This window comes from Camponotus floridanus, unplaced genomic scaffold (assembly GCF_003227725.1).
Source record: "Camponotus floridanus strain SB8 unplaced genomic scaffold, Cflo_v7.5 scaffold50, whole genome shotgun sequence".
Taxonomy (NCBI): Eukaryota; Metazoa; Arthropoda; class Insecta; order Hymenoptera; family Formicidae; genus Camponotus; species Camponotus floridanus.
In genome coordinates this window covers 711,725-737,377 of record NW_020229659.1, presented here as the reverse complement: position 1 = coordinate 737,377, position 25,653 = coordinate 711,725, and the positions used below count along the sequence as shown (strand labels likewise).

The 25,653-nt window shown below is 32.1% G+C and overlaps 1 protein-coding gene across 1 annotated transcript in view; it reads left to right on the top strand.

Annotated features, from left to right (window-relative positions):
- LOC105256804 (bestrophin-3) overlaps positions 1-19,742 on the top strand; it is a 47,117-nt gene extending 27,375 nt beyond the window's left edge. Inside the window, exons 4-10 of the mRNA XM_011267039.3 lie at positions 1,861-1,990; positions 12,938-13,176; positions 15,935-16,057; positions 16,170-16,277; positions 16,491-16,751; positions 16,935-17,196; positions 18,259-19,742. Coding sequence (XP_011265341.1) covers positions 1,861-1,990; positions 12,938-13,176; positions 15,935-16,057; positions 16,170-16,277; positions 16,491-16,751; positions 16,935-17,196; positions 18,259-19,310 — 2,175 coding nt within the window. The 3' untranslated portion in view covers positions 19,311-19,742. The remainder of the gene's footprint in view (positions 1-1,860; positions 1,991-12,937; positions 13,177-15,934; positions 16,058-16,169; positions 16,278-16,490; positions 16,752-16,934; positions 17,197-18,258) is intronic.
- Positions 19,743-25,653: the final 5,911 nt, after the last annotated feature.

The window sequence follows — 25,653 nt, the reverse complement described above, 5'->3', positions numbered from 1 at the left end:
CTGTGCCTTTCATTGAAATCTAATTGGGATGCAAGTCCCGAGACGAGACGGTCGGATCATTTCCAAGCTGCCGAGTCGGGCATTTTTACACGCGCGACGGTAAATCGCAGAATTTTGAGGAAGAGAGCATGTACACTCGTCTTTCATTTTACGTGCAAATGAAAGGTGACGAAGAAGCCATTGAGGAGATAACGTGGTATCCGAAAATCGGATGGCGATCCAATTCGGAAAGGCCAGAAATGCGAAAAGAAGAAAAAACTTTATCTCTAGAATTAAACATTGTTATCATTTCGAAATATTTTTCAACGTGATTGCAATTGTAATCAGTAATGCTTGGCGCAATCTTTTATGAGAGCTCTACGTGTCCAAGAAGGTTTATTAGCTAATCATCATTAAAGAACGCGAGGAATGAGTCCGTAGAGATAGATCAATCAATTTGTGATTATAAAATATTGACTCGCGTATCTTGTTTTCAGAAAGAAAAAAATACTTTATAATCTCATAAAGATAGAAACCGATGTTTCTTAATTAATCTATATATCAGCCTTAACTAAGTTTTTAATATCAATGTAATGTGTAAAACGTTACGAAAATTTATTTTTAATACAAATTAAGCACATTTTAAACGCATTGATTTCTTAACAATTAATTTATTTCATGTACATAAAGTTTTATAAAAGATCTACGGAATATCTCGATTATGCAATTCTTTGATAAATGAATCGGACATGAAAACGTTTGTTATATTTTTTATCATATTATTTTACAATTATAATTTTGCACATACGGAAGAACCCCACGTCCATTTCCGATCAATTTGACATTCTGCCAAGCAGTTGCGACCGTCGGTGGATTATAAAACGTGCGATCGGTTACAAAAGTGCACATCAATGTCCAAGAACAAAAGGAGAAACAGCAGGCGCCACCAGGTTTTCTGCGATTAATACTAGAACAGTTTAAACGGTGGTGTATGCAGCGAACGTGTTTGCGGGGGCGGGAGCGTTCGTAATGTCTGGCCAAGAAAACAAGGGGAAAGTATGTACGAGACATGAAAACGTGTCTGGCATTCGTTTGGAAATAAATTTTGAAGTCAACGCCATTCTCGCCGATACCGATTTATTGCAAATTCACGACATCTTTATTGAAATGATTTTTATGAATTTTTGCGTATATATGGCGCATCAAAATTGTCTCTCATATGTTTAATTTTATTTAAAAGGAAACATTTTATAAAAGAAAACTTAAAAATTATGTTTAGAAGTTAAACTTTTAGAAGTATAACTTTTTAATTTAACTAATAAAGATTAACATATTTTACATTTTTAAAAATAAAAATCATATCTTTACGAATATATTTTATTCGAATATGTTATCTATGTATATATCTATCCTATACAGCACAAAACATTGCAGTAATATTGCAGTAATATTGCAATATTGCTGCAATGTTACAATAATATTAATAATATTGTTATAATATTTTATTGTATATAATATAGTTAAAACAATAAAAATTGTTTCTAGCTAAATAAATCTCTTAATACATAAATAATAATAAAATATATTTCAAAAGAGATATGATTTTGTATTTCAAGAAATTTTTATAAAATGTATAATCTTTAGTTGAATTAAAAATCTTTATTAGTTGAATTAAAAAATGAAACTTTTAAAAATAAAATCTCAGAAAACATATAATTTCTAGTCAATTAAAACAATCTATATTATTTGTGAAAATATTAGTTACGCAAAGGGAATAAATTAAATTTAATAAGAAAATAAATATATTGAAGGCCTATATCTTAAGTTTATCAATGAGATATGCAAAGTATAATTAACGTTCTTTTGTATGTCTGTTTTTAGGATGAACGGGGGCGGTTGATGAGACGTAACATCGTGAGGTATGCTGTGCTCGCGTACGTCATTACGCTGCAAAGAATTTCGCTTCGGGTTAAGAGGCGTTTCCCGACGCTTCAGCACATGGTGGATGTAGGTCAGTAAATTATATTTTTGGAATATATGTTTAAGCAACATTAGCATGCAAACTACGGGATACGTATAGATACTCCTTCAAGATTCTCGCTTTCCAATATTAATCATAGTGTAATATTTAAAATTAAAGCATAGGAGAGAGATGTATTTTATAAAATATTTTCGAGATCATCATTGCTTCTTTTATTATCATTGATGATCTATTAAAAACATGTGTAGGTCTGGATCAAATTGACAAATCTCTCATTACGCAATTATGATTCCTCACTATCATTCAACAGCCAGTAATACAATCAATAATTACAACGTTGACAATAGTACGATCGCTTGAATTTTTATAATTCGTTAGTTGTCCAGCTATTCTTGCCACTGATGAATGCAACGGATGAAGATAATAATGTCGCACCTGCATTGAGCAAAGGTCGCTTTCTTCTTTGTGCCGAAGCACACGGCTTTCTTATCACATTACATGTCGCCGTTCCATTAGTCGGCGTGTGTCGGCAGACAAAGCCGTTCACCACGTCATCCATAAACATATAATATAATGTTGCTCCGCCGCTTATGCCATGACAGCCTGGCGCAAGGACAGCCTGGTAGTTCTGTCTTTTTCGCCACTCTTCGAATGCAATCGCAAGCGATATCACGATCATTAAAAGTCCTGCGCTTCTGTTATGCTAGACCTTGTCTTTGCGATTTGCTTATGATTCATGAATAGCGTAGATGTGGAAGATACGTCAAGTTCGATCGATCAAATTTCTTTACACTATTCATGAATAAATAATAAAAATGCGCAAGTGTAGTTTGGTGACTTTAGCTATCGTGCAAAATAATGACCTGTACCTGAACAAAGTCACGTGTTAACGGTACGGCAAAGATTGAATAAAACGCGCGCAATTTATCGAGTGATTCTTTCAGGTTATCAATTTTTATCTTACCCGGACACGTAAGATTTATTTTCTGGATTGTCACATTATTTGAATTGTTACGTTTCCGCAACATCTATCGTCCTCTCTAAAGAAGCCCGCATGTCGAGATGTTTAGTTTTTATATTTTTACCACCCGGCTGCTGCAGCGGATGCTGCTCCGTTCCAGAAATAGCTTGCATTTTTTCAATGTGAGAACTGTGAATGTTTCATGAACATGAGAATACCGTCCATCTCTCGAGCAGGGAATAAATAGTGGAATCTACGATAAGAACTCCTATTCTTTCGTAGAAATGATTAACTTTATGGCGATGCCACGAAAGAAATGCACGACGCGTTTACGGCAAAGAAGCTCGTTCTCAGGAGACGAACAGGATCTAACTAGAAAACAAGATTGGTCTGGCAGCTTGTTCTGTAATAGTTCCATTATTGCATGTGTGAAAAATACATCGCATTTTTCCATAAATAGAATGATGTCATTTTATTTAATTTTATTGGAAATAATCGTTAATATAAAGAAATCATGATTAAATGATGAAACTGAAGTTAAAAAATGGAACGTTAAGAATTCTCTTATGGCACGTGCATTACAAAGTATATAACAATTCATACATTGCGCAAGCAAAACATTATTTGTATGCATCTGAAGAAAGAATGAGGAAGTATATGTATGCTAAAATGTGTGTGTCGCAATATTATAAAGTTTACTTTGATATCAGCAAAAAAGAACACATATTTTCTGAATTTTTACATTAAATCGACATTTAAATGATTGAATATAAAATATATTTATTATTTTGATGATTTTACATCAATTTAAATTAATGAAAATAATTTAAATGTGAAAAGAATAACTGCATTTTTAGCTTCAGATTTTCCACAATATATTCTAATATATGCAAAATGTATTCAATAAATAGATAATTAAAAAATTAGAATTTTTAATATAAAAAGGCAAAAGCAAAAAATTAGTCAAATAAATGTAAAAGAAAAACGCAATATTATAAAATTATTTTCTTCTTGAAATACACTTTTTATGATAATGTTTTCGAACACGAAAGGCGAAATTACAAGCCAAACAGATTGCGCAAAGATGATGCAAAAACTTATATTAAATCAAACAAACAACATATTTCCGGTGAAGAAAATGTATGTTACATCGTGAAAGTAAATATCGCATTGAAGCTTAAAATAGAATAACACGTGTATGAAAATATAGCGCGTAAAAGACAAGGAATAAATTTCTAATCAATCTTTTCTTTACTTCTCCATATCTTTAATCAATATACAAAGTTGCGCAATAAATAATGTACTGCACATTTAATATGATAAAGACGCAAATAATAAATTTCGCAAAATTAATTGCAGTCAACAGATATCTTTCTGAGAAAGATATGCCGACGCAAAATTGCAACAAACGTCATTCAAAATGATTTCATACATTTGCGTGCACGATGAACCATCGATGGTGACATCAATCAAGTATTGTGAAAGACATAAAATAAATATGTCGCTATGACTCGGTACATGCTGGTTTAAGAAGCACATTATAAAAAAAGCCCAATTCCAACAAGAAAATACATAAACTTATAATTTCTGCATCTCACATTTTTAATAATTTTTTAAATAAAATTAAACAAATTAAATAATGATAAAAAAAATAATTTGAAAATTTTATTCACGAATATAAGATTTTTGTATTAAACCTTTTATAATTGCATTTGGATTCTCAAGAACGGAAAGTCGCCTTGTCGCTGCAACGGAGAACGACCGCGGGAAATTATATAGCGATGAGAAGAAATCTCGAAACGTCTTTTGAAAGTAGACGAAATTATCCACGTGTACCGATTCTCCCCGGGGAATTGCAATCTGAAAATCGTCAGGCGCCACGAGACGGTATCTCGTACGCCGCCAGGCAATTTTCACGTGCGTCCAGGTAATTTTCAACGATCGCGCTTAGAAACGCCGGAGCGCCGGCGCCAGAGAATTCTCCTCGTCCTTTTCCTTTTCCTTTCCGGCGTGATCTTCTCGTTTTGCAGCGCGACCGGACCTGCTTCTTGCGGCAACATCTCTCGTTTCTATTCCTGGTGCCGAGCAGACGTTCCTTCTTGCCCGCTTCAACCTCTTCGTCCTCGTCCCGCGCATCGTTCTTGTATGTCGTTCTTTCCCTCTCTTCTGCATGCAGAAATAACCCGGCGCGATTATGAGCGATCTGATGAGATGCTGCCGTGCGTGCCGTTCGATAAGATAATCACCGGTCGTGTCTTCGATTTCCTCGATAAGTCTTGGTCGATCTTCTTGCGGGCCTTATTTGCTCTCTTTTCTCTCCGTATCACTATCCATTGATTTTCACCGTTAACACGATGAGCTCTTCCCTCAGGCTCCGTCATAGATATCACTTAGCCACTTGAAAAGCACGCGAAACTCGTGCATTAATAATACGCCATGCATAGGTAGTAAATGCACTAGCTGCTAGCAGGTTAATGGGACCTAGATGGAATTATAATTTTTCCGCGAAACGCCTGTCCGTCAATCCGTGCGAGGCGGATCTGTTAGATTTGTTCAAGAGCAATCCTCGTGTTGCTCTGTCGGATGCCAGGATGAAACTCGGCCGCGAGCGATTGTGGAAGTTATCTTGGGATCTGTAAGAATCATTGCAGTTAGATCGCACGAGACTAGATGTTAAATATAGCCAGCGTAATGGGAGCCATAATCTAGCCGCGACTGCAGGTGGTAATCGGCTAGACTCGCCGGTATCTTGCTGACGATACGTACGCAGCTATTTCGCTTCCTTCAGCATCTCCGCCAGTCACGGAGGCTGCGGGGATCGCGCTGCTAGTGATCATCATCATCATCATTATCATCATCATCATCATAATCATCATTATCATCAAGATCGTCATAATTATCATCATCGGTGGCGTCCTCAGGCTGGGGCCACGTCGGCGGGAGCAAAGCAAGAAACTCAAGAATTCGCGCTTCTCCTCTTCCTTTTCTTTTCCCTCTTTCTCCTCTTTTTCCTTTCTCCATGCAAGTTCGACGGACGTAATACGCTGATGGGCGCGCAGCACGCGTTACCTATATTTAGAACAAATTATTGTCCCAGGCAGAATTTCTCCGCGATTATACCAGACGATCGGCGGCGCGGGCTCAATCGGCAAGAAAATAATTACGTCCGGATATAGTAGCTTCGAGAGCATACTTCCATCGCGTAGATCAGATAAGAGGCAGAAAAGACTGCCGACGGGTTTCGAAAGAATTTCACGGTAACCGAGGCAAAATAGAGAAGAAATCTATGGGTATTAATTAATCTCGCCAAGTATATAAAGGCGACATTACGCGCAATTATATGCACAGTAAAATTGGCGTTTTCTCACGGCGAATGTCACGAACGCCGCGAATCATTTAATCTAGAAAGGAAAATATATATATATATATATATATATATATATATATATATATAAATCGAAGTCCCTCGTAATTGATGTTTCACGGATAACGGATTCCTCCGCGGTTTATTCGTAGAACTCTCTGACATTCTCGAGTTCCTCGAGGAACAGTTATATTGTGCGACTAGGTCACGTGAACTTAGTTATATCCTCAACTGGGTGCCAGCCTCGAAAGAGCGGAAAATCTGTCAACTTTGTCTCGGCGTAACGTTCCGTAGACATCGGCCTTGGGGAAGGTCGGATCTTGACCGTGCTCACCTAAATGAGGGAAACGAGAGAACGAGGAGAAACGCGTTGGACTCTCGGAATATAAGATTTCTTAATCGTTTGACGGCCGTTGAACCTCTCCCGCATGACACATGCGAAAATACGATGCATTCCCCGCCACCCTTCCCTCCTTTGGGCGAACTAATTTATTCGCGGGACAAAATATTATGAGAGAGAAAAATTACGAAATCTTTGATTATTACGTAAAGCGAGAAATTCTTTTTATTTCTCTTTATTTAGTATGCGATTATTCGATATTTTTTTATTGATAGCAAATTCTTTTCGTCGTGTTCAAAATTAACTACGTTTTACAGTAATTTTAATTGAACATTTTCAATTCTCATGCACATGGTATCGTTGCATTTGCAACTACATAATTCAGGATGTGAAGTCAGTTAGACTAGACATTGGCAAATTACATTTGATTAACGTGATTCGCACAAAAGTTTCGTTTCCACACTACAGAACAATTAGGAATGCCTGTCACTTCTTTTACCGATTAGTCTGCGGAATGTAAACTGATTTAAATATATGCAATCTTTCCGTTTTGAAAGTGAAGTTAAAAAATGTGTAGTTATCAGAGATAATTATATATTTATTACAGTTTAAATGAAGTATAAATAATGCAAATATTATCGTTAAAATATATTGAAATTCTTCATGCTTGGCTTCCTATAAAATATGATAATATTACAGAAATATATTAAATAAAAAAAATTGTTATGTTTCATTGCAAAATTTACATATGTATGCAACACTTAGCAATTATTGGCATTGAAGGCTATTTACAATCTATAATTTGTAGCAGGACTTGGATATTAGATGATTCTATTTATAAAAAAGAAAAAAAATAAGAAAAGGTAAATCTTTTAAATTTATTTCCCACAAAAAATAAATTTAAAAAATCTTTAAATTATTATACTTAAGAGATGATTAAGAACAATTATATATAAAATATATATAATCCTCTAAATGTATATTTTATTATTGACTTCTATCACCATTTCGTCCAATTTGATTCACATATGGATTGCTTTTTTCATCATGGAAAATTATACTTTGATGGAGTTTTTTACGATCTACTTAGTCATGGAAAATTTCATAAGTTTCTCTTACGGGCGGAGAAGTTTTGCATTTGGCGAGCGAGCTTTTGTGTCGTTCGGATGATAGTGAAATCGTTAATGGCGCATCGTGTGTTGTACGATTGCGAGGATCGACCACGCGCGTGAGCGAATAATGCAGACGCGTATTGACTTGGACGTTGATTTTCTCTTTGGCAGACACGGTCTATTGACATCCAGCGCACATCCGCCGCAAGACGCGCGTCGAGTAGCTCAAAGTTGCTCGCCTCTAATTACGCGGGAATATTTCCTAATCAGTGTATTTTCACTGGCGCCAAGTCTGCGACCTAGCTCGGCTACAAATGCACCGTATCGTGCAGCAGAAAGTACCATTATTCATATGCGAGAGGTTTATTATTACGCGCGAGGAATTTCAACAAATTGAAGTGTCTCTCAGCAAGATGAGATTTGTGTCGGTCGAGTATTTTGTTTTATTTGTTTCTTAATTTTTCTCTCTTTTTTTTCCTAACTCAATCCTATAGAAATCTAACGAAATATATTTGTTATATTGATATTTTATCAAGTATATTTCTGTTGCATTATATTAATATAAAAAATCAAATTTGAATGATATTAAATTATAACTAGAAAACACTCATTTCTAGAAAAGTTGCTATTAGTCTGATATATTATAATAGTATATATTAAATAATATTTTATAATTGTCAGATAATATTTTAAATATAAATTAAATAATATTTAATATAATATATATTAAAATATTATTAAAATCTTAAAATATTAAAGGATTATTTATAAGAAAATTTAACATATTAAAATATTATTTAAATATGGCAGTTTCGTACTGATAAAATGAATAGCGGAAATACTTTTAATTTAAAAAAACCACAGATTTTTTATTATTATTTTATACATTACTTTGTAGATAAACGATAACGATATTATCGTATCTACTTGAATGGCCCATCGAGATTCCTCTCGAGACACTTTTATACGAAACATCCGCATTCGCGGGTTTCTGCGTTGTAAACTGTACTTAAGAAGTGTTAAGAAGGACCGGATGGGGGACTGGTTTTCTGCGAAGGATGCTTTTCAGCATCGTCACGGCGCGCTAGCAAGGGTGCGAAGAGCGAGGGGAGGGCTGAAGGAGCTCGGTATATTTTTTACTTTCATGACGACCTTGCCTGTCGAGAGTGCAAGGATCCCCGCGTTTGTTGACCTCTGCCGAGCATCCTTCTACCCGGATTCGTTGTGCATTGAGGTGCTCTATCTTGTTCGCTATCTTGCTCATCCTCGTCTGCAACCGATGAGGTCCCGGGGTAAACATTCTGCTAGGACGGGATGGGACCACTTCTTCTCTACCGTAGTTATTTTATTTGAATGCACTTGGATGCAATTTTTTAGAATCTTGCCTGCAGCGTCGAGTAATCACTTCAGAAAAGAAATCCACTTGTTTCGAGACACAATTCTACATAATTTTTACGTTAACACCATTTCTATTTACTATTATTCGAAATATACATATCTCTAGGTAAAAAATATTCTTTGAAATAAAAAAAGGTAGATTATGGACTGTTTGAAACATTATAAATTTATTACGTTGTACAGTGATTGTATCTTAGATGTCCAAGCAAAAACTACTTTATATCATTTCTATTTATTTTTACTTATTTTATATATTCTAACTAATTACATAAATATTCATAATTAAATATTCATAATAAATATTCTATATTTAGACGCCGAGGTATTTTCTTGTGCATTCGTGCGTACTTTAATTCTATGTTCTATAATTATATTAACTGTTTATTCATGTCGGTCGAGGCATAAGTGCTACGAAGAAAGCTGGTTGCTAATCCAGATTTAAACTCATTACATGCGCATCAAGTTTTATATCGAACGTCACGAGTCTACGATCTGATACACGATGATTATGATTTACGAGCTATAATTTAATGTAAACAACTATGGGGTCGGGAAACTACGTATAAATGCGATCAGAGGCTTTCTTAATTAGCGTCGATTTGCTTCTATTAACAGATGCTAACGGCATTAAGTAACTCTTATCTCCAGAGAAGTAAACAGATATTCTATAGATGAGAGTAATGACGTTATGTCGCTGGATTTTGCACGGCGTTTCGCTTCAACCGGTAAATTTAATACTGACGCGCAAATTAAGCGGACGAATCATCCCACGAATTCGTGCTACCCGTTGAAACCTGTGAAAGTGGATATAAATTACCTTTATGGCTGTGGACGCTTTCGAAATTTTTGAAGCGCACGGCGCCGCAAATTTTTCACGTAAAAATCGCAAACCGCTGACAAAAGATAGCACGTGAAAGCGCACACAGAGATTAAATATATATTTTTTGAATTTATATCAAGTGCTTGTTTTTTTTTAATTAAACGACACGCTGATGTTTTGCACGTCATCGTTTTAATGTATACATATTTATAATTCGATTTTACACTTGTATGCTGAGCAAGGATTTTGCAACACATCCGGCAGATCTGGTCCTCGCTGCCAATAACGTATCGCGAAACTCGAATGAGTCATTCGATGAATTATCAGCCGTTACTTTCAGTGGCCGCCTGCAAATTCTCGGGCTTATTGTGCACGATGCCATGCGACTCAAGGTCGTGTGACGAATGGGGCGAGCTGATCGCATATTGAATCGATCGATCACTCGGTAATAATTTCAGTTTGAATATTCTGCAATGCTTGCAGGTGTTTTCCAAATGTACACAGTAAGATATATTTTCCGCTTAAAAAGCTATGACAATGATGACATATTTTATTGCTTCCATTTTTCACACTTGTTTTTCACATAAATCTTATTTTGTGAAATCATTTCTTTTTAATTTTGTAGAAATTTTAATAATTATATCTATCAATCATTGAAGAACATCTGAAAGCAAAAATACGATATACAATTTCTAAAACATGAAAGAAATGGTAATAATAAAACGTGTGCTAAATATGAACGTGATTATACTGCACGAGCGCAGAAAAAAATGAGTAAAATTATAATTTTTGGGTAAAAAAATTCTAATGCTATATGTTTAAGACATATAAAACTACTATAAATCGAATGGAGACTGTCTATGTCAGTTTTTATTATTAAGGCGTGTATCTGATCCAACTATCGTACGCTTGCTGAATGAAAGAATACGTGTACCGTCATTAGCAATCTACACGTGTCCATCGCAGTTTCTTTCATCTCGCAGACAGTTTCTTCGATCAACGACTTAGAGTGACGCCGTAAGTTATTTCGATATCCGCAGGAAGGTTGCCTTATTTTTTCGGTCATCGCCCCAGCTAAGTTACAGACATACGTGATCTTTTCTGCTCTAACAATAAAAACACGCCTCCGAAAGAAATTATAATGTTTCCGTTACTCGATCGGACACTAATCGAGTTAATATATATATATATATATATATATATATATATATATATATACACATAGTTACTAGTTAATAGTTAGATATTTTTTGTGATTGCTATAATTTTTAAAATGATTTTTATTTCGATAGTTGCACTTAATAGAATATAATCTTTATTAATTGGTGATGCATTTATAGGAAACTTTAGCTATAACAATAAAAAATTATTTTATTAAAATTATTTTATCATTAAGTGGATATACTTTCAAGTTGCATAGATTTTAAAATAAATTATGCGCTTGTAGAGGATAATATTTTATTAAAGACTAAAGATTATACATATATCAATAAACACAGAAAAACTTTATACCTTGACATTTTCAGTAATCAAAATAATTATTATATTATACTTATATTTATTTAAAAAATAAATTACAAATCAATTTATAAAGCAAATTTTTTGAAAATATGTAAATATAGAGGGAGAGTTTCAATAAAGAGGGAGAGAGAGAAAGTTAATTTATTTACCAATACTAAAAAGATAAATACAAAAGTAAAATATTTCGATGTTGCACCCACACTGTTTTTCATTTATCTCAAGCTTTATACACAACAGGAATATAAATAATTTGTTTTACTAACTTTCATTAGAAACTTTTCGATTGCCAATTCATCAAAGATCTCTCGTTAAAAATTAGTGTGGAAAAAATTGGAAATATGCTAATATCGTATAATCTCAAATCAGATAATTCATCAGAGGATTCTTCGATTTTCTTTCATATTCAAATCCACACATGAAAATCCTCTCACTATTATTTTTTTCTTCTCTGGCATCGATGGAGACCATCCATTGATTAACCAAATGCTTATCTCTTATTACATTCCTGACTTCATCGCGCCATAGCGCATATGCGATATTATGACAGACTCATATGATTTGTTACTAGCAATTATGCAATTGTTATTTTCTCAGATAATAAATAATTGATCTTTTTCTACGCAATTCCTATTAATCATTTCATAATAAAGTCCCTCCTACTGAAGGTAGGAATTGAATTCCTCTCGTGGATGCGCTTTTCTCTTCAACGTTATGTCATAAATTTATTCAGTATATTTATTTATATTAAAAGGAATAAAACAAATATAATGTTGGCAAACAACGATCAGAAAACGTATTAAAATTATAAATCTTAAACATTTTAAATTTTTTCCATAAATTTATTTATCATACATATTCGCAATTTTTCACATTTACATTTTAAAAAAATCTATAGAATGTATTAGAATTTTAATTACTCTTAATAAATAAAATCAAGAAACTGATTTATAAAAGTGTGGCATACAATTCTATGTAGAAACATAATTTTTTTTCTCTAGAAAGTTTATTTGCATAAAATGCGACAACGTTTAATGAAATTCTAGAATATTGTTTGTATATAATACATCATTAATTAGAAAATAAAGCAGAATTTATCCGTTGGTGGTTTATTTAATTTCATACACGAACCTATCCTGACTAAAACGAAGGCGCGATAGTATATAAATACAGTTTGTACGCGAAAGTCGGTAAAAGATGCTGATTATTTGATAATTCTTTAATTAACGAACCGCATTAGTGAATTCGTTAATTAACGCTGCATCGCCGATTCGCGGGTTTTGCTGATATCGATCACGATTTACGATATCATATCTCGTTGAAGAAATTTTTCAAACGTCTCAAATGGGGAAAGTTTGTATAATTACACAGCTCCTGCTGGGACGTCCGGAAATGTTTTTTCGCTCAAGTCGGACGAATAACGAAGCAACTCATGCTCAATCATTGATGCTTTTTTTTCCTCAGGTCTGATGATGGAATCGGAGAAGAAAATCTTCGAGATGATGAATAAGAAGGCGGCCATGTCCAAGTATTGGATGCCGCTCGTCTGGGCGACTAACATTATTAACAGGGCGAGGAAGGAGGCCCTAATTACTAGCGATCAAGTAGTGCAAACTCTTCTTGTCGAGCTCAGCGATATCCGGAAGAGGCTTGGCGCACTGATTGGCTACGATACTGTTTGCGTTCCTCTAGTCTACACTCAGGTAAGTATTTCGCTGAATGAAATTAAATTGTATTAATTGAATACGGCAATTATTTCTTTAAAATTTGTATTATTTCTATAGATTGTGAAATATATTTTTGCTTTATATACACACATATAAATATCTATTTTACGAATATCAATAAATTCACAAACAAATGTTAGATATCAGATTAATTGAATTTGACTAATAGATAAAATGCAAAGAAATTATAAATAAGAAAAATAAATCTCGAGGACAATCGTTCGTGAAGACTGCTTACAAATCCATTTGGCAATTCCAAGAATAATAAAATTCTCTATTCTGTGATTTTTGCACTTTTTTGCACATGCAAGAAAGAGCAGAGAAAATATTATTTTTATAGCCATTGCCCATTCCTTTTCATGCTAGAACTGTGAAAGGAATAATTATATGTCGATAATGCTACTTGTCATTGACAGATATCGAATATGTTATATGAATGTCTTCATCGTTCTGCAGTAATCGTGCCATTGTCACGCTTTAAGTGCCACAAGCGTGACGCATTTATTATGTAATTCTTCAACTGTATCCTACATTAAAAGCATCAAACTGTATCCTATACATTATTTACATTTTATTTGCAATTTTGGATATCAAACTGAACTATAGATACATAGGAAAAAAATTCATCATATTTATATAAAGAAGCATATATTGTAGAAAATATTTCATTATCTCAGGAGTAAATTATTTAGTCGTTTTTTTAAAGCAAATATTGGTGAAATTTAAATAAGTTTAAATATATTATATTGTTTTTTTATTTGATATATTCATTTCGTTCTCTTTAGAAAAAAAATGTTGTTATGTTTGTTATTAATTAAAATTATGCAGAAATATATCTCTGTAACATGCAATTTTTGTTAAACAATCAGACAATCTTCTTTATCTTATTTTCATTATACAGTAATTCTCTTTATCTAGTCAAAGAATTCAAAATAATATATTTAAGTATGTTGAGATCGTAAAGTGGATCCATTCTCAGAAAGACATATTTCATGTTCGTAATTAGCCGACATGTATTGTGCAATTGTAATTGTTCTTTAACTAACTTTCATAAATTGTCGGGTGTACAAATGCTATCTTCGAAGAACTAAAACTGTGCTATTTCGCAAATCTGGATGAACGTGATGTGTCGGGAGAAGCTTTGCTCGATCTTTGTTATTGAGTGTGTATGTGTATGTTTCGTAATATTCTCTATTTTTTGTTCTACTATTTTTAAATGTTTTTCCTAATTCATTAATTATTATTAAATTTATAATTAATATTATAATTAATATTATACTCATTAATATGTCACAAGTACTTGAATATAAAATATAAAATAATTAAGAACAGAAATTTCTTTGTTTAAAATAATATATACAAAATAATTAATATATTTAAAACGTAGACAGATATTATGTATGTGAAACTATTATAAAATAATTATCTTTTGAACAAATTTTGTCATTAATTAGGGAAAGGCAACAAAGCAATAATACATTTGAATTTGTGTTTGTGTGTGTGAATGTAATCTTTTCTTGTATAAATCATGATATAAATCTTTCTCAAAACGATAGTACGATTTGATATACTCCGTGAAATCGCAAAATGATTACGCGTAATTACCGTAGAGTATTCACCGAATAATGATACATGAAGATTAATATATTCGTTTTATGCTCGATGTTATTGCATACGTCTGCGTTTACATTGCAAATGTTTTCGCTTATTCGTGCAACAAACAATTTTAAAAAGCTGTCTTGCCGATACTGTGAATCGCGTTTTTAAAAGAAATATTTAATCCGAATCTAACATATTTTCTGTACAATATGCAATAGAAATAATATTCATTTTTTTATTACATTCATATTTTTTTATATTTAGATATATGTATTGTATTTAAAAAAATGTATATATTTAAATAAATCGTATTAATAAAGAATTTACAATGTGAAATAACACATTTAATGATATACTTTGAAAAAATATATATTTACAGCATGTCAATAAAAAAAACAATAGGTTAATAATTAAGTTTAATTGCATATTGGATAATTATGGTTAACAGCACATTTATTATAATATATACATGTAATATAATAAGTTTAATTAAAAACATGCCTTTCAACCAACGGATGCAGCGCGGATAATGAATCGTGCATGAAACACGAAGCCAATACGTGTTGCATGGTCAAGGCCGTCAAGAGAGTTGAACAGTAATTTTATCGCGATACGTCACGCCTTCGAGAATAATTTCGCGTTGCATTCGAGAAGAATCCTTTGGACCGGCGATTCTCCGAAATGTTCAAAGTTCATATTTGCGACATTTATTTGTTGTACGCGCACGTGTGTAAGTCGCGTTATACTTTTGCATAAACCACTGTTTCCTGGTAACCTTCGATGGGAAAGGCAGCGCTCGATATTGCAACGACCTTGATATTCATTCATTAAACCTGTTTGCCTGTACTTGCGCGATGGAAAGAGAAGCTTATAAGAAGCGATAATTTTCAACGAGCCCTCGGGATTTCCGGTGGCAAGTGTGTTTCCTGTCATGATTTTTCCTCTTGAATAAAACTGAGTTTTGAATGAAATAAACTGTATCATATATGCTAATTTTCCTCATTAATATCAGTAGTTAGTTTTTTTTCTCAAAATAATAAATGCAAATGAAAAAGTTCCATAATCGCCGTTTTTTTATCATAATGATGTAAGAGGAAAGAATCTCTTGACATAGAGCTCTCAATTGTACTTTCAGGTGGTAACACTATCACTATACGCCTATTTTTTCTCAGCTTTACTCGGTAGACAATTTGTCGCGCAAAGCGCCGGGAAGTATGAGGAGCCGGACATGTATTTTCCATTTTTTACAACGTTGCAGGTAATTGATAATAATTGATATTATCTTCATTTGATTGCAGAATGTTGTATCGGAAATTTTTTCACATAATATTTAAGATGTTTTTCATGAATACTCAATATTGTTCTTGCAGTTTTGTTTTTATGTCGGATGGCTGAAAGTCGCCGAGGTGTTAATTAATCCCTTCGGCGAAGATGACGACGATATCGAGCTGAACTGGCTGATAGATAGGCATATTAAGGTAGATAATTATAACAATTTTAACTTTACATTCAAATAATCTACAAACTTATGAATGTGTTTTTTCATATATAATATTATATTGAAATAGATATTGCAATAAAAAAAATTCGTGCACATAAAGACACATTTTTCGCTACGTATATCTTAGTTTTTATATTAACTTTCGATGTATTATGTTTGTGCAATTTTTCTTATCTTGTCATCTCAATAGGCGGGTTACATGATCGTTGATGAGATGCACGAGGAACATCCGGAACTTCTGAAAGATCAATACTGGGACGAAGTCGTACCCAAAGACTTGCCGTACACGGTCGCCAGCGAGCAATATCGAAAAGAGGAACCCAAAGGCTCCGCGGAGCATTATAAAGTAAAAGATAGCGATGCTCTTTATGCAAATGTTATGCTAGGTACACAGATTCATAGTCACGTTCATCATCGTAAGGCTCATCAAGATGATATGTACGCCGATTACGTAAGTGAATTGTTCAAGCACGATATTAAAATAATTTTATATAAGCAGTAAACATTGTATTCTTATGTTCAATCTAAACACATTCTCTTATTATTTAAGATAAAAAGATATGCAATTTATATACATAATTTATGTTCATAATTTTTATAATAATTGTAATATTAAATCTGTCGCGTTTATTAGGAAAGTGTGGACACCCCGTTGGTAGAACGAAAGAAGAACGGATGGTTCCAACGACAGATCACGCGAATGGGTTCGGTACGCAGTTCCTCGACCACGTATAGCAGTGGCGGTGGTTTCTTTGCACGAAACAGACATAATAGCGTATACAGCAGTCCTGAAACTGGTGGTCTCCCACAAACGAACAATCCTAATCTCAAAATGTCTTTCTATGATCGTCTCGTGGGGCGCAAGAGCATTCGCAGTCAACGCATGGGTCGTCAAAGTATGTATATCGAAAAAAAGATGATAGGAATTGAATAATACGATAAGAAAAAATTTAATAAAAAAAAGCAAAGTGACATTTTATACAAAAAATTAAAATTATAACGACGACGATTCGTTATATTATGAATATTACGTAATATTTTTATGCAATAATACATTTATTCCGTGATGTTATATATGTCAATTTATTATTCTAAATTTATATAAAATTTAAAACAGCATAAAAAAATAAAAGAAAATTAAAAAAGTATTTAAACATGCTTTAAAAAATAAAAAAAGACTAGCATAAAATACATAAAAAAATAAAAGAATTATTTACACATGCCATCTTTTTTTAACCAATTTTATTATTTTTATTTAAAATAAACGAAAGATATATGATATTATTGCAAGTAAGATACATTATTAAAATTATTATAATTATCTCTAAAAAAATGAAATATGAAAATTCTTTTTCTCATCAGTCTTATATTTTTTTTCATAATGCTGAAATATTGTCATTCATCTCGTTAACATGTTTTCCTTGATAGTGCGGGCGTTTTGAATCGAACATTTTTTCCTCTGAGTCATGACTCGTTTTAAAAGAAAGTCTCGGAGAATCGCAAGCTTTTCCTTTATTGCTTCCATGTATGCGCGAGATTACGTAATGTTTGATCTTGTGCGACCTCCGTGATTTCCGCAATTTCTGCAATTATTTCCTTCGAGTTCAATAATAAGACAACTCTCTAAAGAATCCTTGTACTTCTTTCTATTCTTTTCTCCCCAGGAGAGCCTCGATAGGAGAAAGATAGCACCGTTAAAATACCATATCCGCGTAATTATATTCTCGCCAACGATGATGACGATAACTCGATATGTCTCCTGTCTGGCGCCAAAGCAATGGTCTAAAACTCATTTCCACGCTCATCCGTGGCGTCGTCTCTAGACGGGAAATGTCTTGCGATCGTTAATTTAATCGGCAATGTCATTACCTATTTTCTACGCGCGTCCTCGAATCGATCATCCCGAATCCGGAATCACTGTCATTTTAACAGTTATGACGATTTTCTTCTAATTATAGGCACTATGACGAAGCTGAATTCAGTGCCAGTATCCTTGAAGAACAGGCCGCGTATACCGACTCCAGATGTGACGAAGGAGGTGGTCGACCGTGAACAAAGGTTGGCACTGTCGGCCACCAATGCGGCGAACATCGGCGCCGGCGTGGTGGGTGTGATACCAGCGAACGGTCATTATCCGACAGACCTGTCGGTGGTGGTGCTGTCGCCGATACAGGAAACGGAGAGCACACCATCCTCGGGGAAATCTGGCGCGGCGGCCTTGGCACAGGCCGTACTCTCGCCGACGTTGACTAGCGCCGGTTTGATGACACCGGTGACTTTAACGCCAGTTACCATGAGCCACCTGACGCAGTTAGGTCTGATGACGACGGCGACGGCGACGATGTCGCATCTCAATGAGGGTAACAGCATCCAGGCGACGTTGACGGAAGTCAACAGCAGCGAGGAAGAGGGTAGCGGAAGTGGCAGTAGTAGGAGCGGAAGCATCACCGGTCAGGAGGACCGCTCGACACCATTGATTGATAACAATAACAGCCCGATGGGCAGCAATGGTAGTTCGCCCACTTTCGACAGTTACAACGATCGCTCGCCGATCCTGATGAATCCTGAGAAATTAGGCTACGTTGTCACCGCCGCTCTACCCGGTGGGCAAAATATCGCGGTGGCGGATGCGCGAGGTAGACGATCGGCGTCGTTGCCTGGTCCGCCACCGGTCGTTCAATTAGGTCGCGATGACAGAAGTATGTCGTTACCGCAATCGCCGGGATTGCAATCAAGAGAAATTCGTACAACTTCGATGGCGAATGGTCTCACCATCGTGGACAAACTGATGTCCGGCAATCAGGGCATTCGACCGAGGACTAACAGTTTCGGTCACGATCTCTCCAGGTCTAATCAACGGGTCCAGGACACATCGAGAAAGATCAGTAGTGTCTCGTGTACTAATGCGTCGCTTTCGAGCGGTTTAGGATCAACGTCTTCCACGTTGTCCACGAACGTGTCGCCTGTAGCAACTGTCGCCGGCAGCAAAAGAGGCGAAGTTTATGTTTGATAGAGGAAATCAACACACACGGACTTTAATTCATTTTATTAATTAGAAAATAATTTAATTAATTAGAAATTTATTGGCAATTCCTGAGATTTGTGTCCGTATATTATTGTGATGTATATTGTATGTGCATCGCATACGGAAGCATCTGTACGGAAAAAGATTTTTTTTGATTGTCTAGTAACGAGAATGCTTAGATCAATTTTTGCTTAAAGTATATCTCGTATTTTTGTTTATAAAATACAGTCAATATTAATCTGTACAATCTTATGATTTTATGATTATAGAACTCTTGTTTATTTTCTTTTAATTTATAATTTGTCTTTACATTTGTCTTTGTAGAGATAACTCTTAACAAATGAGAGAGATAACATTTTGACAAATACAAAGAATAGCTCACGCCATTCTATCTTTTATAGTTTTGCATCCTACTTATAATGTTTATTTTATTTGTTTATTTTGTATATATTTTAAATTGTATATATATTTTTTGAAACGTTCTATGTTTAAGAAAAAAGAGGTTTCAAATGATCTACTGCAAATAGGCATTGGCAGTATTTTTTACGATTTTATCTTTAACGATTATAATAAAAATATAATAGAAAATAATTTGTAGATCGCACACTATTGTATTATAAATAGTAATTTATATGTCATATAAAGATTTCATACGTGTAAAATTAGAACGTTTTTAAAAGAAACTTCAAAGAATAACTGAAAAATATTTAAAAGATCAAGATATTTAAAAATAAAACTAGAAATTTAAGAGGCGAAATTTAATTAAATTAAAATTTTTTTAAAACGTATAAAATCATATTATTTCATTGTGTTGCGTAACTTTGTTCATTATTTATTTGAATTTCATATTCATTGTTTGAATAAATTTTTTTGTATTTATATCTTGATGTATAAATTAAATGAAGAAATATTGCTTTTTTATTCCTTTATAATTTATAATGATCAATCTATGTAAACATATATTTAAAATGTTTGCTATAATCATGAAATTATTTTGACATGAGTGTAAGATGATCGATTCCCGTAAAAGTTGAGGAAAAAATTGAATAATTTAATTACTAATCGATTATTTACATTCGCAACAGACATAGATGTAATATGTTTAAAGTGTTTTGACGATTTAATGAAAAATATTAAAGATATATTTATATTTTGTGCAATAATGTAAAAAAGCAATTATTAGATTAATAATGCATACTATTACTATAGTTTGTAATACTTACTCATATATCGTAATTTTGTTGTAAATTCGTTTACTCGTATACGTCATGAGCGATGCGATATCACCTTTTATCTAATATGACGTTTTGTAAAATTTGTTAAGTCGATTTGTGCTTAAGTCGATTTATAAAATCAAGATAAATCAAACTCACTCATTAATCATGTAATATAATCATATACTTTTGTACATAGCATACTTTCCACTCGTCTTTTATTTCGTTAAAAATTTTCTTTTATATTCGTATTGCCATAATTTATCAATAACATATTATTCATTTCAAATATAAAATATTGCCTAGATAATAATGCATTAATATATAATAAGCGTATTTACGTAGATAAAACAAAACATTTTATTTGCCATTTTAGCACATTTATGGCACCAATTAATAACATGCTGTTAGAATATTTATTAAAGTTTAAATAGACATAAAATCATTTTTAATATTTTCATATATGTATATTTTATTTTATTCAACTTTTATCGATAATATTCGAAAAATTATATTGGATGATGAAAGTTATGTAATGAGTGTCAAAATGTGAATGACCGGAATAGTGTAGATGGATGGAATATGTAGAAATTTTCTAAGAGAAATTGTAAAATATTTTTTTTTGTAAAATATTTTTATAATACATAGAAACCACTTTAGAACAAAGTGCTTTTTGTTTGTGCATATCGATGATTATTATGCAAGCACACTAGCACGAAGTATTTATAATAATAAAGTCAGTTATTACTTATTGTTATTGCTATATATTATATAATAGTATACTGTCGAACGCGTCTTAATGCACAGTAACTTGTGGAATGTGACAAGAATGTATATATATATGTTCTTTTTTGAAATGCGAAATATTTAATATGCTCAATGTGCGTATAAACCTAAATTATAAATGATAAAGTACTATATATACATCGTAAACTATGTATTATATATTACTAAATATCATTTCATCGCACACATGTCAGTACATATAAGTACTATTTTTTGATTGTGATGGAAGCATATAATAATTTTTCACAGTGCAATTTTATTTGCAGTAAATTATTGAAGTTAATGCGAGTATGATGTTTATGGATGAATTTATCAAATATCTTGATGTATTTATATTAGAGCTTATAATCATAAACAAGCAAGACGTATAATTTTTATAAAATTAGAAAAAATTAAGTATATCAATATGTCAGAGATATCTTTTTAATTTTGGTTATATTTTTAAATTATAATTATAAGAAAAGTAAAATTTTTATTTTACTTTTTACTTTATAATTTTAATGATTTTAATTATTTAAATGATTAGTTTCAAACTGATCAATTTGACGCGTGTACATCAAGTGGTTCCATATTGTATGTATCGTATGTTGGGCTTCCATAAAGACTATTATTATGATATAATATTAAAACAAAGGAATTATATATATATATATATATATATATATATATATATAATAGTTATTTGTAATAATTGTATTATGTAATATATAGCCAATTTTTGCATATATCGGTCTGTGATGAACAGAAAAAAAAAATAGAAAATATTGCGTGTAGACACAATATTGATACTTATTTATAATATTATTAAATATTTTGACGATTAATCGAACGGTTATAACAATGTCTATATGTATGTAATGACTGTTCGTCTTTAACTTCTTATATTCGACAACGTAATGTAAGGAGAAAGAATCCAATATTGTAGATATTTAATTTACTGTACTTGTATATAAATATACTCCTTGTTATATCTGCCACAAATGCCTAATTATTATCATGAACAATTAAAGATGCATAAGTGACTGCTCTGAATTTGTTGGTGCTTATTTACGTATATGTATCTAATTATATTAGCGATGGGTTTCATATTATCTTTCATTATCTATTATCAATATTAAAATAAATACTTTGTAAAAATGAGCAAGTGTAATTTAGTTTTCGGAATTTTTTATACTTTTTTCGAAGATTGCATTATGTTCAAATTATCCCGTTATAAGAATGGTTAAAAAGAATTAATGATTTTAAGATTAAATCTTAAGTTATAAATAAAATAAAGTTTCTTGCTTTTATATATCTTTATAATAAAAGTTATATAATTTATTATTATTATTTCTTTTTAAATTATTACATCTCTACAAAAACTTGCACAATTTTAATAAATCAAAGAAAAAAATAAGTTATTTTTTATTAGCAATAATTAAATTTTATTATATTGATTTATTAAAAGAAATATTTTTTATTCTTTAATGTCAAATAAAATCATTTCTTTCAGAAATTGAAAATTTGATAAGACACAAGATATACGATATTTACAAATGATTTCTGAATCAAAATAAAATAATATGGATAATTAGATTTTACTTGCGATAAAATAGCATTATTTATTAATTTAAAATAAAAGATAAAATGTTCAGCATTAATTATATCATAAAGTTTATATCATAAAGTAATGTTAAAAGTATTAAATATTTCAAGATAATAGTCTAAATTAACTATAAAATAGTTATTTAGCCTTTACAGCTTTATGTTACTGTTATCATAGACGCTTAGCATGTTGTCATTCACGCGGCGACACTTGAGCAAGAAGGTAATGAGATGTAAAATATTTTATAGATTGTCGAATTCTTTTTTGAAATGTGATCGCGATATCGAGAAATAATTTGGTATGATTATCATGATTAATAATTAATTAACTTTAAGAATAATATGATTTTAACACCATGATTTGGGAAGATAGATTTCGAACGCGTATGTTAAATGATTTAATGATTCGATTAATCAAGTCAAAGAATAAAATATATATATATATATATATATATATATATATATATAAATTTTTATATTATTATTTTATTGCAATTCTTCCGGACAATAATTGTTTCTCCAATGATACTTGAAATCAGATACATTTTGTTCACTGCTACACTATTCGACTTTTGGACGATTTAAATATAATTTAAATTCAAAATACACAATGAAATAATCGAATAATAAGATCGAGCAATTAGCATAATGAAAGAATTGGTAATATAATTATTTAAAAATTATAATTTATAACTTAAAATATTTCTATAATTTAATATTCCATGTGTGTGTATGTGTGTAATGTTAAACGTAAAATATTTCGGCAACAAATTGACAACAACATGGCCTATTCGGCCTTGACGGTTATAGAGCGCTATTGTTTATATCTTACGGTCTTCACGGCTATCATTTGCGTGTCGCTATTCGAACAGCAAAGTAATAATACAAAACGCTCCGTCACAAATTCCTTTTAAAAATGTGTTCGCGATTAATATTGAAAAATCATTTTCGATCATGAATACAAATAATGATTAATTATTTTTTGGCATACGATAACGTATTGCAATGATCTTTATTGAAACGCAATCATTCTTTATTACAAGTATATATATATAATCATAATATGTAATAATATCTCAGTAATAAAATAATAAAACCATTTTCGGTCTTGATAGTGTATGATGCGCTAATGTGATGTGCTCCGGTTCTGTTATGTTTTGTGCGATTTTTACGAGCAGAAATTATTCTTTTTTAATAATATTTATAGAATCAAATATAATCGCGACGCTTTATCTCGTTCTATTTTTCAATTATTTAAATATAATTTAAATACAAAACGCACAACAAAACAATCGAATCGTAAATCGAAGTAGCGAAGTAAATCGAAGTTAACATAATGAAAAGCTTCGTGATACATCAATTCTTTAATAAATATCATTTATTTAATCTAAAACACTCCTTTACTATTCCGTGTAGACGTTAAAGTACGCAAAATATTTCGGCAATGAATAGACAATAATACGTCCGGCCTGGGCGGCGTATGACGTGTTGTGTTTACATCTCACAGCCTCGATATCATTCGCACGGCAACACTCGAGGAGTAAGGTACGAAATAATTTCTATAATGCCAAATTTTCTCTCTAACTATAAAACGCAGTCGCGATTAGTATTGAAACATAATTCGCTATGATAATTATAATTAATGCTTACTAAACTTATAATCGTAATTATTACGCGATCGGGAATGCCGTGCAAAGTGTCTCGCGATCGTTGCGTATATGATTAACATTAATTAATCCTCTTTTCGGGAGTGAATGTGGATGCAACGAAAAAATAGCAAGGAGAAGAAGCAAAGGAGAAGAAAGCAGAGGAAAAGAAAAGCAAGTCTGAAAAAGCACTGGACAACATACGGAGCTGCAATATGCGGTAAATAATTTGTAAATTATTTATTATTTATATTTATCATTTATATTCAAACTATATTATATATATTATTTATATTAGATTTATATACATCATTTATATTTAGATCATATTATATATTGCTTGTCTTTTTTTTCACTCCCTCTCTCTCTCTCTCTCTCTCTTATTCCAAATTATCTAAATTATTTCAATTTTTAAATTACATTAGTATAACATGTATATATAAAATATTCTGGATTTCACTTTAATATATTTAAAATATCTATAATAAAATGTTCTTGTACTAATTAATATTTTTATATAGATAGTAATATTTTATAATTTGCTTCACAATAATATATTATTTAGATATTTTTTGCATTAAAGAATTTGAATTTTTCTATTTTCATAAGTTTATAAGTTCAAAAAAGAATTTATATAGTATATTACAAAATATATTTTATATATAATATATATTATATTATATATAAAATATTATATATAATATAACCCTCCCATGTGGTACACCTTGTCGCGGTGGGAGGGCTTAGTACTTGGATGGTGCCTTGAAGTTTATTTTAAATTTTTTAATTTAGAATAAATCTCAAGGAGCCTGAAGAGGAAGCTAAGTACCTTTTCGCGTCGTCGGTGCCGTCAACGTGTCGCGGACGGCGGCGTCTTGTTACCGCGTTTTCGCGTTTAACCTTTTCGCGTCATCGCTCGTTTTTCGCCCGAAACCGGGAGTGCCGTTTAAAGTATGTATATATTAAATATATACATCGCGCGACAAAACAGAACATTTTTAATCGTATCGAATAGTGCGGGAGTGCCGTTCAGTATCGTGCGTAAAATAACGAAAATAGCGATATAAAAATATCGCTCGCGAGTGCGGGAGTGTCGTC